The 17,037-nt window shown below is 31.4% G+C and overlaps 1 protein-coding gene across 12 annotated transcripts in view; it reads right to left on the bottom strand.

Annotated features, from left to right (window-relative positions):
* Positions 1-17,037, bottom strand: part of LOC134691359 (potassium channel subfamily T member 1-like) — a 136,540-nt gene that overhangs the window by 57,930 nt on the left and 61,573 nt on the right. For all 12 annotated transcript variants that reach the window (XM_063551848.1, XM_063551847.1, XM_063551846.1 and 9 more), the window contains one exon: positions 16,272-16,358. In XM_063551848.1, coding sequence (XP_063407918.1) covers positions 16,272-16,358 — 87 coding nt within the window. The remainder of the gene's footprint in view (positions 1-16,271; positions 16,359-17,037) is intronic.

The raw sequence follows: 17,037 nt of genomic DNA, 5'->3' as shown, positions 1-17,037 counted from the left end.
GTTATGATGCAAGAGATTAAACATGGGTTGATAAATAAAATGTTGGGCAGGCTCAAATCTACTTTTGAAGCCTTAGTTCAACAATCTGTATTAAACTGGTTGAAATCCTTGAGTTAAAACATCCTTCAAAAAAAAAATTGTTTGAAAACAAATTTGACCATTTTAAAAGACAATTCAAGCAGTTTGATCAAATTGCATGTTTTGGGTATTTTGTGTTGTTAGGATGCTGTCTCCTTCATGTATGTAACTATATTACATATCAGTAAAGAAAAGCTTATTAACTGTATAAAGCTGTATACAAAATACTGAAAATACCTTCATCAATATTATACAATTACAGCCTTTGAATACAAGGATATATTCTTTTTTCACCTCATGAATACAAAGGCTATAATTGTTATATTAATCTTATTGCAAACCATATTTGCATCAAAATCGTCAGTGCATTATATTCTCTTTTTTTAATCTCAAATAACCAGTTTTTAAAAGGTTTCATCAATATCATGAAAATCATTATACGACAGTAAAGACACCACAATTTACATGATTTATATCGGTTTTTAGATATTGTAGAAATAACCATGCAGTATCACTTTTGTATCTGCCTTTTTCAATTTACCTATGAAAATGTGACTATTCCTAAATGAATCACATAAGTAAAATGACTTATTGGAAATAGTTTAAATTCCACCTATTTCAATTTTATTTACAATAGACAATTGTCAATATCTATTTGCAATGGTAATGACATAGGTCAATAGTGAATACATTTAACATGTTTAATGCAAACCGTATAGAAGCCTATAAATTATGGAATTTGACCTTGTATAACAAAATGGAGAACAAAGAAAACAGAAAAGACTTTTAGGTCCCACATGTCTCAAATAAACATGAATTTATAAATTATCCTAGAAAATAAAACAAAGTATTTGAACCCTAAAACATTTATACAGAGGAGTTCGATCACCCTGCTTTACAACCAACATGGCAGACAAACCTAACTAGATCAGGCTTTTAGAGCCTGTGTCGCTCACCTTGGTCTATGTGAATATTAACAAAGGAAGCAGATGGATTCATGATGATGGTGATGTGTTTGAACATCTTACTTTACTACACATTCTGGCTGCTTAAAATTATCTCTATATCTATAATGAACTTGGCCCAGTAGTTTCAGTGGAAAATGTTAGTAAAAATTTACAAATTTTATGAAAATTGTAAAAAATTGACTATAAAGGACAATTAATAACTCGTTAGGGGGTCAATTGACCATTTCGGTCATGTTGACTCATTTGTAAATCTTACTTTGCTGAACATTATTGATGTTTACAGTTTATCTCTATCTATAATAAAATTCAAGATAATAACCAAAAACTGCAAAATTTCCATAAAATTACCAATTCAGGGGCTGCAACCCAACAACAGATTGTCCGATTCATCTGAAAATTTCAGGGCAGATAGATCTTGACCTGATAAACAAGATTATACATGTCAGATTTGCTCTAAATGCTTTGGTTTTTGAGTTAAAAGCCAAAAAATACATTTTACTTCTATGTTCTATTTTTAGCCGTATCTGACATCTTGGTTGGATTGCCGGGTAACTGGACACATCTTTTAAACTAGATACCCCAAAGATGATTGTGACCAAGTTTGGATTAATTTGACCCAGTAGTTTCAGAGGAGAAGATTTTTTTAAAAGATTATTAAGATTTACAAACTAGAGGCTCTTAAGAGCCTGTGTCGCTCACCTTGGTCTATGTGCATATTAAACAAAAGACACAGATAGATTCATGACAAAATTGTGTTTTGGTGATGGTGATGTGTTTGTAGATCTTACTTTACTGAACATTCTTGGTACTTACAATTTTCTCTATATATAACGAACTTGGTCCTTTAGTTACAGAGGAAAATGTTATGTAAAAATTTACAAAAATTTACCAAATTAATGAAAATTGTTAAAAATTGACTTTAAAGGGAAATAACTCCTTAAGGGTCAACTGACCATTTTGTTTATGTTGACTTATTTGTAGATCTTACTTGGCTGAACATTATTGCTGTTTACAGTTTATCTATAATAATATTCAAGATAATAACCAAAAACAGCAAAATTTCCTTAAAATTACCAATTTAGGGGCAGCAACCCAACCACAGGTTCTCCGATTCATCTGAAAATTTGAGAGCAAGTAGATCTTGACCTGATAAACAATTTAACTTCGTGTCAGATTTGCTCTAAATGCTTTGGTTTCAGAGTTATAAGCCAAAATCTACATTTTACCCCTATGTTCTATTTTTATCCATGGCCGCCATCTTGGTCGGTTGGCTGAGTCACCTCACACATTTTTTAAACTAGAAAAACTTGGGGCCAGGTGAGCTAAAAATGATAATCATCTTGAAAATTTGATACTCAGACCACTATATCAAAATAATCTGATGGACATGTACAACTCTTTTTGATTCTATGTATTTAGGCCCAAAAAAAATATATGTCTGCTTCCTGTTTCCCGACCGACCCTGACCCTAGATCTTTTTATTTAAATTCCGGAAAAAAATCGTTTCCGGTCCGATCCAGATCCATATCTTACTATGCCCAAACAATAAAATGGCTGCTCCCAGCACAAATGTGCAACAATTAAGGTTTAAAAAATGTCGGCACTGGGAGGATTATTCAATTAAAGCTTCTTTAAAGGGATTAAATCATTTTGGGGTACCGGACCCTAACCAAACATGACATTTAACCGACTGCAAATCTGACAGGGAGTGCAAAAATAAAAAATATATAAAAAAAAAAAAAATCCCGACCTACCGACCCTCATTTATTTGCCTTGGCAGCAGGAAACAGACATAATTTTTTTTTTGGCCTTACCACAAGTGTCCTTATAATACGTAAAGGGCAAAATTCAAAGAGGATATCCCTGACTCTAAAGGTTTGAAAATTCAAAATGCTATTCTTTTTGTTTTTCAATAAATGATAAAAGCAGAATTTTGAAATAATATAATTAATGTTTTAAAAGCATGCATTTCAGGTTGAGTCCAAATTTGTTCAAGTGAGTTCAAAAACATTGCTTATGTTATGTATTATTGACTTACAAGTAAATTATTTGACCTTAAGTGGATCTGTATTCATGTGAGCTTCAATTTTATCCCTTACCTGGAGGAGCGTTCATGCATGTTCTTAGCATGTTCAGCTTTTTGAAGGATAAAACCTAAACAATGAAAGTGAAACAGTGAACCATTTCCTTGACTTATAACATTCATCAAGAAAAAAATTCTTATACAGGTAAAAACATCTTTAACTCTTTTTTTCCTATAACATGATATAAAACAGACATAGAGAAATCCAATTGCACCTGGTGGCTTTCTTCTGATACAATCAGATCATATTGGTTGGCTGTCTTTGGAGGTCATCTCAATGGTTAATTTGATAACATTAAGGCTAAAATACCTGTGCTAATTGCTGAAATTTATAGTTGAATCTATGCATTGTTCATTGCTTATTCTAGACTTTTTTTTAATTTGGGCATTCATTTTATATGTAATTGATATATATATATTGGCATTCATTTTATGTGAACTTGGACAGAAATTTGACAGTTAATTATGCCCCTGTAATGAACTAGATTTTCTATTATCTATAGAAATGTTATTTTGATGCCTATCATAAATACTAGATCAATAATGTATTTTACATAGCATAATAGCAAATTAAATAACTATGTCATACTAGTTTTTTAACAACTTGAATTGTTATTTGGTTACCAAAGGACACCTTAAAATAAACATTACGGAATGGAAAATTTCCAATCAATGTATGATATTGATAATATTCTTTTTTTTTTTTTTTTAACGTGGATAATATACTTTATTGCACTCTATTGCTGTTAACAATTTACTTAGTGTACAGCATTGCACTAAGTATCCCTGATATATTAGTTATTAGGTATCCAGGGAGAATATCTAATAAAAGTAAATTGATGTTACATTACAATATTACAATATTTTAAATGATTTCATGTTTACCGGAGAATATTTCACTTCCGTCCGATAGTGTTTTTTAATGTTAGATAAATGTGCATCGTTTTGCCATCATCATCTTTGTGATTTGGATAAATTTAATTCACAATACTTAGACAGTTTGTCTAATTTAAAAGGTAAGTTGATCATAATTTTCGTGATGTTTTGAATCATAATAAAAGTGTAACTGTTAACTTATTTGAAACCTGATGTATTTTAGACTGATATATCTAAACTACTCGGTAAACATGATTATACACGACATCAGAGTGCACTACACATAGTTGTCAAAGATAAACACATAAAATATAAAGTAAAAAAGAAGACAAAAAAGTGTGCATTATACAATATTGAATGATACATTATTATCTTTTTTTTTTAACACGTGGTATTAAAGTACATTATTGTCACCTGACATGCTCAAGTCATGTGACTTAATACTTGGGTCATGTGATCTCAGGGATATTTGTACAAATCCTTGTTATTATTTATGATCATTTATGTAGTTTAGGGTTTTTAAAATCAATTTACTGGTTTTTCTTTTAATTATATTATTGATTTCAACTATAGATTTTATTTCTGCCTTGAATATTTTAAAGATATCTATTTTTGTTCTTTTTGAGTCAGAGATGTAATATGATTTGTAGATAGAAAAAAATATTACAGTCAAAAGAAAGTTAATTTCATAGTAAGCTTCATCATTTATTTTATATCCTACTACAAGATTTTCTATATTAAGAATACTTTCATTGAAACCTATAAATTTAAGAAGGTTGGATATTTTTGATAAAAAATTGCTGTTGTAACTGCAAGAAAAATAAAAATGTTCATAATCTTCTTTTATACTGCAATTATTACATTTATTATTTGTGAGTATTTTCCATTTAACTAATAAATCATTGCATGGAAGTATAAAGTGAATTAATTTCCATCTAAACATTTTCAATTTATTGTCAGGTAAGTAGTTAAAAATGAAGTTGAAACAATTTTCTAGTTTGAAGTACAGGTTTTTGGCAAACATTTTTTCCCACATTATAACTCCTATAGGTTTGTCCAGTTTGTTTTCATTTATAATAATGTTATAAATTTGTTTTGTACTCATTTTAGAATTGATTTCTTGATTAAGCATGATTTTTAGACTATTTATAGTATTATGAATATTAACTTTAGTTTTAATTGAATTATCTTGATTTATTATTGTAAGCCATTGATTTGGTATAGCTTTTTTAATGCAAGATATCTGCCTGATCCAATCTTGTTTGTTTTTTTAGTTTAGAAAGTATATATGTTTCTGAAATTTGACCTCTATCATCTACGATATCATTTATAAAATACAAATTGCTTTTTACCCACTCTTCAAAGAATAAACATTTTCCATTTAGTCTGATAAAGTTATTTCCCCATAGAAATTGTTTTCTTATTTGTAAAAAGGCATGTGGGTATGATGACCCACCTCCTTTAACACTAATCCAAGTTTTAATTAATTCTTGGTAAAATTCTGGAACACTCTTGAAAATTGATTTATCTAGATCATTTATATTTTTCAGATTCATTAGAAATATTATCAAGTTATTACCAAATTTATTTAAATAATATCTTGGTATAACTGTCCAATTGTCTGTTTCAGTATTAAATAATTTTGTTATCCAGCCTATGTGTATGGATTTTATAAAATTATCGATGTCTATCATTTTAAGTCCCCCTTTTTTGTACTCTGTTGAAAGAGTTGATCTTTTAATTTTGTCTCTTTTACCATTCCATATAAAATTATATATGAGGGTTTTAAATTTTTGTAGCGAATCTTTTGGTATTACAGTATTTGATGCTATATATGTTAAGTTTGGTAGAATTAAAGATTTAGTTACTACTATTCTTCCTAATATACTTAGTTTTCTTTTCTTCCAGTTAGCTATTATTTTTTCACATTTCAATATTTGTTTTTCAATATTAAGATTTTGACATTCTAATCTGTTGTGTCCAAAATAAATTCCTAAACTTTTGATAGGTTTATTACTCCAATTAATATTCTCATATTTTTCTTTGCAGTGCTTTAATTTGCCAAGCCATATTCCTTCAGTTTTAGTTCTATTAAGTTTAAGGCCAGAAAAGTTACCAAATGTTTCAATTAAATTTAATGCAATTGTAATGTCCTGTTTAGAATGTAGGAACAGAGTGGTATCGTCTGCTAGTTGACATATTTTTAGTGTATTGGTGCTGCTTTCTAGCTTAATTTCTAATCCTTTAATATTTTTATTTTCTCTAATTTTTATAGCCATTATTTCTACGGCAAGAACAAAAAGTAACGAAGAAAGCGGACAGCCTTGTTTAATACCACGGAATGCTTTAAAACGACTTGAAACCCAGCCATTATTAGTTATACATCCCTTAATATCTGAATACATTAGTTGAATCCATTTTAAAAAACTTTCTTTAAAACCAAACTTTTTTAGTGTTTCAAACATAAAGATCCACTCAAGAGAGTCAAAAGCTTTGCTAAAATCTAGAAATAAGACAGCTCCGTCTATTTTGAGATTTTCTGAATAGTCAATAGCATCTTGTATCTGTCTAATGTTGAAACCAATGTACCTATTTTTTATATATCCTTTTTAAACAGAATGTACCAGTTTATGAAGTAGGGGTTTAAGTCTTTGTGCCAAGGCATATGCTAGAAGTTTAACATCATAATTCAAAAGTGTTATAGGTCGATAATTATCAAGTGACAATGGGTCATTTTTTTTATAAATAAGTGATATAACGCCTATTTTTTGTGTGTTGGACAATTGTCCTTTAGAATAGCAATAGTTAAATGTTGATACTATTAAAGTTTTTAATTCTACCCAAAACTTCCTGTAAAATTCAACATTTAGTCCATCTAATCCTGGGGCACGGTTTAATTTCATTTTAAATATAGCTTCTGTGCATTCTTCTTCAGTTATTTCTCCTTCACAAGTATCACTTTCACTTTCAGTTAATTTTTTATGTTTTTTAATATCATTTAAATAATTTAGTGTTTCTTGTAAATTTGGATTTGTTGACGTGTATAAATCTTTATAATATTTTACTTCAAGGTTTAATATTTTTTCATGATCCCTAGTTATCTCCCCTTTTCATCATATAGTTGTGTTATGGTTTTTTTGCTTTGCCTAGATTTCTCAAGACCTAGAAAATAAGCTGAATTTCTTTCACCCTCTTCCACCCATTTTGCTCTAGCTCTAATTTGGTTACCCTTTATTTTTTCATAGTAAAGCTTTCCTAATTTTTCTTCTGTATATTCTATTGTTTGCAATAAACTTGTTTTGGTTGTATTATTGTTTTCAGTATCAGCTAGGATATTAAGTCTTTGTAAGTCTTTTTCTAAAATATTTATCTTATCTCTTTTTTCCTTAGCTTTAGATTTGCAAAAATTTATTGAAATATCTCTTACCTCAGTTTTAAAGTTATCCCATAGTAAGTCGAGATCGGGATAATTTATACTTTTGTTTTTATAATTAGTTATCAAATTAGAAATTGTATTCACATAAACCTCATTCTCTAATATACTGCTATTCAATTTCCAGTATCCTCTGCCTTTAGGACCTCTATTTAAATCTATTTTTAGTGAGACACAATTATGATCAGTATGTTGCAGAACTATAGGTCTTATATCACATGAAATGGAGTTTTTGTACACTTCAGATCATATTAAAAAATAGTCAATTCTTGTTGCTTCAGATCTATCTTTTCTACACCAAGTGAACTGTGTTTTATGTTTGTTTTTCTCTCTCCAAACATCTATAACTTTTAATGATTTGATTAATTTGTTAAGATTACAGACTGGTTTTTTATTTTTTATTTGTTTAGATTTATTTTTTGAATCTATTTGAGCTAATATGTCATTAAAATCACCTCCCATGATTATTTGTCCTATGCTATGTTTATCCACCAATAATTTAATGTTTTTAAAAAAGTTATTTCTAGTGTGTGGGTTATTAGGTGCATATAAATTAACTAAAGTTAATATGTTGTCATTAACTTCCATATTTACAAGTAGAAATCTACCTTCTTCATCTTCAAAACTATCAATTAATTTCAAATTTAGTGGGTTTTTTATCCAAATTGCAACACCTCGTGAATTGCTTGTTCCGTTACTTAACCCTTACCATGCGGAATTGTTTTTAGAAAATGTCTAATTTTCGTTTATTTGCAAAAATATGTATTTTTTGGCGGAAATTTGCCCCAAAGAGGGTCTTCAGGTGCAAAAAGCGTCAATTTTGCCGATTTTTCACCCCTTCTCTTGACCCAGAAGACCCAGGGTTGCTGGTTCAGGTATCCAGCTGTAGCCTGCGTGTAGAGTGGACCCTCGTGAACAAATTGACCACAACAGTTGTTAGATCGGAGTGAATCTGATCTTGATTCATCAGTCTACAGAAGGTCATTTGGACCCAAAATACCGAATTTCACGATTTTTGCCGATTTTTGACTTTGAATGGACCCAAAACCGGAAGTAGTTGTTTCCTATGCGTATTTCATTAATAATAATGATCAGTAGTTATATGGCCGTGGGTTTGCACTATCTTTGCCAGTTTTATGCCTCTGAACTTCTTGTGTAAGATACAGATGTGAAGCCTACCCCTCCAGAAAACCGAGTTTTAGCCAATTTCAATTTTCCATGTCCGTATTTGTGCTCAAAATGCTACTTATACATGAGAAACATGAATATGGATAGCCTCAGGTTGACGGGACATACATAAATTTTAAAATAAGTATCATAAAGTGGACTTCTAAAAGTACGGAACGCCATTGGAGCCAAATAACGGTTATTAGGGTCCGCCCGTCAAAAGACGGTCACCGCATGGTAAGGGTTAATATAATTTGTCCTTCAAATTCATTTTTTAATTGGGTTGACATACTATTTACAAAGTGAGTTTCTTGCATTAATATGATATCACATTTTTGTTGCTTTGACCATTCTATTAATCTTTTTCTTTTTTCAGCTTTTTGTAGTCCTTTGCAATTAATAGAACAAATGTGAAGATTATTCCAAATTTTCATACGATTGGTAAGTTTGTTTTATATTATTTTCGGAAAGTTGGGGAATTTCCATTCTATTTTTATAGATAATATTCTTAATTCACAACTCTGTATTACTTCACCGTACCTAAACTGTGGCACATGAAGCTGAGGGAAAGCATTTGCTTGTATTGTGTTCACACAAGCAGTCTGGACCATCAGAAAGAAAAGATTAAGGTAGAGGATTTCATTAAAAAAAATCAATTGCAAGCTCAAAACTAGAGGCTCCAAAGAGCCTGTGTCGCTCACCTTGGTCTATGTGAATATTAAACAAAGGACGCATTTGAATTCATGACAAAATTGTGTTTTGGTGATGGTGATGTGTTTGTATATCTTACTTTACTGAACATTATTGCTGCTTACAATCATTCTATCTATATTGAACTTGGCCTAAGAGCTTCAGTGGAAAATGTTAAAATTTACAAATTTTATGAAAATTGTTAAAAATTGACTATAAAGGGCAATAACTCCTTATGGGGTCAATTGACCATTTAGGTCATGTTGACTTATTTTTAGGTGTTACTTTGCTGTACATTGTTTCCCTTTACAGTTTATCTCTATCTATAATAATATTCAAGATAATAACAAAAAACGGCAAAATTTCCTTAAAATGACTAATTCACGGGCAGCAACCTAACAGCAGTTTGTCCAATCCATCTGAAAATTTCATGGCATATAGATCTTGACCTGATTAACAATTTTACTCCCTGTTAGATTTGCTCTAAATGCTTTGGTTTTTGAGTTATAAGCAAAAAACTGCATTTTACCCCTATGTTCTATTTTTAGCCATGGCGGCCATCTTGGTTGGTTGGCGGGATCACCGGACACAATTTTTAAACTAGATACCCCAATGATGATTGCGGCCAAGTTTGTTTAAATTTGGCCTGGTAGTTTCAGAGGAGAAGATTTTTGTAAAAGATTACCAAGATTTACGAAAAATGGTTAAAAATTTACTATAAAGGACAATAACTCCTAAAGTGGTCAACTGACCATTTTCGTTATGTTGACTTATTTGTAGATTTTACTTTGCTGAACATTATTGCTGTTTACAGTTTATCTCTATCTATAATAATATTCAAGATAATAACAAAAAACAGCAAAATTTCCCTAAAATTACCAATTCATGGGCAGCAACCCAACAACAGGTTGTCCGATTCATCTGAAAATTTCAGGGCAGTTAGATCTTGACCTGATGAACATTTTCACCCCACGTCAGATTTGCTCTAAATGCTTTGGTTTTTGAGTTATAAGCCAAAAACTGCATTTTACCCCTATGTTCTATTTTTAGCCGTGGCGGCCATCTTGGTTGGTTGGCGGGGTCACCGGACACAATTTTTAAACTAGATACCCCAATGATGATTATGGCCAAGTTTGGATTAATTTGGCCCAGCTATTTCAGAGGAGAAGATTTTTGTAAAAGTTAACGACGACGGACGCAGGACGCCGACGGACGACGACGGACGACGCCGGACGCCAAGTGATGAGAAAAGCTCACTTGGCCCTTCGGGCCAGGTGAGCTAAAAATAAATTGTTTTATTTCTCAAATTAAAATGAAGTACGGATACATTAATTAGGTAATGTTTATTCTGAAACTAACTGATATTCATTAGGATTAATATGTTTCTTTGAGCCACCTTGACTTTATGCTTTAATTTAAGTTTATAATTTTAGTTTAACATTTATTGTCTCTATTTGATAATCTTTAAACAAAATGTCCCAAATTTTCTGTTTAGTTACTTATTCTTTAGTCATTAGAATTTACACATTTTTGGTATTTTGTATATGAATTAATTGTAAGGACCCAGTTGGGAAATAGAGAAATTGAGAACAAACACTGCAGGCTCAGGAGTGTCACATTTGAGATCAAGAATTTCGCCTTTTTTATAGATCTATCTGTAGCCTTATCACTAGACTTGCTACATGTCCCTTCCTAATTATGTTTTTTCTCTTTTTTTTTCAATTTTGCCCCTTTAATAATTTTACTGCTATAACCAGGAGATTACAATTATACTGACATCGGCAATCAGTAGGCTGGCACTTATCAGTAAACATATAAATTAGTAAGAGAGAAATAATAGAAAGGGAATTGTAGCAAGTCTACCTTATCACCTATTTTCATTTATTCTAAATTTTAGTCAATGCATTGGCATAAACAGCTGTAATTCTATTATTAGTTTTAATGTTCCTGGTAAATCCATGTGATGATTAATTTAAAAGTTGAAAATATGTTTTAATACATTTCGTTGACTTTTAAAATATTTTTAATTTAGAAAAAAACACAAAAGTGCAGTTATGAAAGAAGAAAAGTAACTTGTGCAGACTGCAACACATATTTTGTCAATAAATACAGGTGAGTGTTGAACCAATTATGTTTATTCTAAAGATTAATAGAAAAAACAACTCAAATATTTTAATGGTAGGCTGAAATGAAAAGAAAAAAAGAACAGTTTTATTGGCAAAAATGTACCCTATAAATAGGATGAAGTTAGTGCTAAATAAATTTTGGTAAACAGTATTCTATTTGGACTTTTTCAGGAAAAAATTTAAATGAATTGCAAGATAATTACCATAAATGGAAGCGGAAGTATACCAAATGGAGAAAAAGTGAAGGGAATGAAAATACCCCAAAAAAGGAGAGATGTAGTGGATAAAGTAATTCGGGACGAGTGTCCAGATATCATTTTTATACAGGAATCAACCATTCAATTGAAAAACTTTTGCACTAGATATTTAAAGGATTTGAATTATGAATCTATTGGTCCAAAAGATGCTGGAATAATCTTTGACACCAGCAAATTTGATTTTGTTGAAGATCCAACCACTAGACTACGTCACATATATGAATCAAAAGTTATAAGAGGGGAAAGTGCTGACATTTTTGCACGAATGTGTGCAAGGATACTGAAAGGTACTGAAGAAGATGCACAGCCAATCCTATTTGTGTGCTGGCATGGACCACACAAGGAGCCATTGGATGAAAAGAAAAAGCTTTATGATGATTTATGTTTACTTTTAAGTCTTTATGCATCTGAAGAACAAATTCATGTAGTTGTTGGGGGAGATTTTAATTTAGACCTCAATAAAGATAAAAATCTAGAAGAAAATCCTGCCTATCCTGATACACTGGCAGTAATTGATTATATGAAACTAGAAAGAAGACCCAACAAAATTGACTTCATTCTAACATCCCCAACAATTACTGTTGTAGACTGCAAACCTGTTGATGCTTTTTCAATTACTAAAAAGTTATTTCCTGAATTAAAAGAACCATTTGTAACAGCAATTCTTGATCATGATCCAATTGTAGTGAATGTAATGATACCAAACCAGGAGGAAGAGTTTTCTACCTTTTCAGAACTGAATCTAACTAAACCATATCATGGAGATATTGAGTGTCTTAATAAATTTTTAATGACCGAAACCAAACCATATCAAAAAGGTTTTGAGCCTCTTGATCAATTGTCAATGACCAAACCTTACACATTTTTTTATCTCCATTATTATCTTCCTTCTCCATTTTTACTGCCGCTACTAAACAAATATTATAATGATCATCTTCGATTTCTATTGCCAATGCCCCCACCCAGTCAATATCATCATTATCATCCTCCATATCCATGTTCACCACCACCCAGTCAATATCAGCATTATCATCCCCCATATCCATATTCACCCCCACCCTACCAAAATTTTTATTATCATCCCCCATATCCATATTCACCCCCACCCTACCAAAATTATTATTATCATCCCCCATATCCATATTCACCCCCACCCTACCAAAATTATTATTATCATCCCCCATATCCATATTCACCCCCACCCTACCAAAATTATTATTATCATCCCCCATATCCATATTCACCCCCACCCTACCAAAATTATAATTATCATCCTCCAAATCCATATTCACCCCCACCCTACCAAAATTATTATTATCATCCTCCTCCAAATCCATGTTCAATGTCCCATCCCAAACCTTATTTTCACTATTATCTCCATATCCATCATTGATGACCCAACCAATATCTTGACTATCATCGTCGTTATCAATAATCATTGACCCAACCCAACCAATATTATAATCAGGATTAATATCTTTAATTTCCCAAGGATGTTCACTCCTCTTGTTTTTGAATTTTTGACAGATATTCAGAATCCTCTGGTTTTATACATTTAAATTTCCCTGCTAACCCCTACTTTTCTTTACATATAGTTTAAAAGCTTATAGTATTTTAAAAAAAAATCATATTTTTTTAAATAAAAAGGGTGCAAATGTTGAATGTATGAAAAGTCCAAATTTTCAATGGCTTATCAGCATATCTTCATTACAAGCACACTTGTAAGACCCTTCACTTTTCTGCTGTTAGTAATTTTATTCATTTACTATTAATTTATAAGTCTTACAACAGGCTTGTAATTTGAAGTATGGTAGTGAAACATGGTGCAGAAAAATTGGTACCATTAATGTTAGGCAGTTGCTATTTGTCCGGCTAGCCGGACGAATAGTACCAGGACTATTTGTCCGGCCAATACAATGCGCATGTCACTATGATATGAGTGTGTGCGTGTAATATTATCTTCAGCAGCACCAGGGGGTAACACATGTTTGTAATCTTAAGTGTTAGGCCTAAGGGCCGAATCTTGTTACTAGTAATTGTTTTTTTCTTCTTCATACAAGTATATAGTCCAATGTGGATAAACAATACATCGAAAAGAAATCATAAAATATCCTATATTTTTAATATAAGGAGAGAGACGAAATTACTTGTAAAACAAATTTGGGTAGTGTTTGACTCGTGCATTTTAAGTTAGCGTAAAGGATTTTGTCTAGCTGAAAAAGGTACAAAATTATTATGTCTGTAGCTGTCAAAGAGAATTATATAGACCCCTTGCCATAAAGTTATCCATATTTTGGGTGAAAGGTGAGAGATTTTTTTTATAATGCCCCCCCAAACATTTTTTTAATTCTTAATTGTGATTTCAATTTTTTAGAGTCACTTTTATAAGATTGTATCATTCTTGGAAGTTCATAACATCATATTCCATTGTCAAATTCCGGAAACTGCCAAAAATATCACAAATATTGATATCACCGTTTTCAGCCATCTTAAAATTGAATATCAGTGATCAGATTACACGTTACTGAAGATAATATTACACCAGCGTCGAGACACACATGATATGACATGCGCACTTCCATGGCCGGACAAATAGCCCTGGCACTATTCGTCCGGCTAGCCACTCCGTTAATGTTATTAATTAGAAATATTTTTATATGAACTATACAGTGGAATTCTCAACTGATGGAATATTTTTTTCCTAGGCTATAACTGCATACTTTTTTATCAACCTGGTGCATCTTTGAAATAAAATTAGTTGTTTTTAAACTTATACATGTTCAATTTTATACTGTAACTTTTGAACCAGAAATAAACAGGATTTAAGCTAGTTTTTTTTAGTTTTGATTTCTTTAAGCCATAAGTAAAATCAAGCATGTGCTTGCTGAACTTGCTGAACTTTCTTTCCTACATACTAGTACAGCGGCTTTGTGAACTAGAATGCACACACTGAAATGATTCGCCTTCTTTACTATTCATTGATATTATGTTGACAGTCCTAAGTATAAAGCTTTATTAAAAACTGTAACATAAACTTAACATTAACCAAGATAACTAAACAAAGACCAATGAACCATGAAAATGAGGTCAAGGTCAGATGAACCATGCCAAGCAGACATGTACAGCTAATAATGCTTCCATACAACAAATATAGTTGACCTGTTACTTATAGTTTAAGAAAAATAGAACAAAACACAAAACTTACAATGAGCAATGAACCGTGAAAATGAGGTCAAGGTCAAATAAAACCTGCGCGACTGACATATAGATCATAAAAAATTTTTGGGGATAAAAACATTGCAATACTTTCTGGATTTACAATATATATATATATTTATAGATTATTGTTGATCATCTCAACGAGATTGATTTTCTCGCTTGAGCGAGTTGAGATGACCAATGATAATCTGTTTATCGCTATTTTACCTATGACGACGTTGTCAATTTCATGTCAATTTCGTTAGCTGCATGTCAATTTCGTTAGCAAGGCCACGTGGCCTCCTTAGTTTCTAGCAATAATTTTTCCATCTCAAGCGAGAAGCATGTCAGATATGAAAATTATCACAAAAAAAGATCTAAGGAAAAATGCACAAAATCTGCATTCACAGGTACATTTTGTATGTGTATATATCTCCTGCACATTTTAAAATAAGTTTTGTTTCACAGCCATCAGCTTGAGAGCAAATCTGGTATGTCAAAAATAGTGATTCATAAATATTATAATGTGGTTAATTTAATATTATGAATTCTTACATGTTTTTGTTTCTTATTCACAGTATTTTGTTTCTTTTTCCTAAAACTTATCAATGTTAGTCAAAGACTTTAATTTTGTTGATTGTATTTATTTTGTTTTGTTATCATGTATTACATTTTTACTATGTTCAGCATTACGCCATAATTGGCTTGATAAAAAATCTTCCTTTTTTTATGATTTAAGTTGCAGATGCAGATTATTTATGCTTCAAACAATTCAGAATTTTTATCAAATACATTGTAGATCTTTGTAATAAATCAGCTCACAACAGGAATCAACTGGCGTGTATTTTCAAAAGCCCAAGTCTGTGATTGACACCCACTTATCAAACAGAGTTAGTGACATGTTTAAATCATTGCTTCTAAATATTAGAATCTGTGGACCTTGCATGACCTTGCATGGTCCTTCAAAATGTGGTTATCTTGTGGAAGCTTGGTTGCTCAAGTGTTTTATGTTGTGGATTTGATCATCAGCCAGGTCAAATAAAAGACTTGATAAATTATATTTGCTGCTTCTTGTCATTTTAATAGGATGAAGCAAAAACTTGTGGGCTGAAGAGTCAGAATAGTAACTGTGTCAAGTTATAATGATACACCTTCATGTGAACTGTAACTTTGGTCAATATGAGATGAACTGTTCCAGGACAACAAATACAAATAATAACAATAATAGTATCCTACAATTTTCTTTTTGAAGTGAAGCACTGGAACTGAATAATCCATGAATTGTTCCATCTGCTCAACAAAAATATTAAAATACATTAAATCTAGGGTTACTTCAAACTCACATGTTTTGTTATGTTGATGTAACCTGTATTATGTAAAGAAATATGTACTTACAAACAATTTCTGGCAAGACCTTCTCATCAACCAACAATGAAGAAAACTTGGAACATATAAATCTATTAATAATGGTGGGTAAAATACCTGAAAAATTAATATTATTATGAATTTAATAATAATCAAACAAACTAGTATCCCTTCTTATCACAATCTCTAATTACTGGTCTATTGACGAAGAAAACAAGTGAAACTGTGCGCTACTGCTCACTGATGATACCTCCGCCGCAAGTGGATAATATTAATAGTGTAAAAATATGCAAGTGTTCGGTAGACAGGAAGTTGTTAAGTGATGAATCTGAAAACGCATCACACGGTATAGCCGACTTAAATAAACCCTGAAACCCAATTTCATAAATGCTTGTATTGTAGTTCCTTAGAAAAATGCGACGAAAAATATTCATGGGACGGACAGACTGACTGACGGACTGACGGAAGGACAGACAGAGGTAAAACAGTATACCCCCCCCCTTTTTTTAAAGCAGGGGTATAAAAATTAGTGCAAGTATATTATAGAGCACCTCCAGTTTTTGCAAGAGTTCGTGTAGCTCAGTCTTTAGGTTTTTTCTATGTTGCGTTTTGTTTGTCTGTTGTTGGTTTTTTTTTTACCATGGCAATGTCAACTTGTGAGTTTGAATGTACCTTTGGTATCTTTCGCTTCTCCTTTGACCAGCTGGCTGAGCATTAAGAAAACATGATTAAGTTCCAACATATGACAGAAAAATGAACAATTATCATCTTTCTGCTTAAAAAAACTGCTTCTAAC

This window comes from Mytilus trossulus, chromosome 11 (assembly GCF_036588685.1).
Source record: "Mytilus trossulus isolate FHL-02 chromosome 11, PNRI_Mtr1.1.1.hap1, whole genome shotgun sequence".
Taxonomy (NCBI): Eukaryota; Metazoa; Mollusca; class Bivalvia; order Mytilida; family Mytilidae; genus Mytilus; species Mytilus trossulus.
This window is presented reverse-complemented; position numbering and strand designations above follow the sequence as displayed.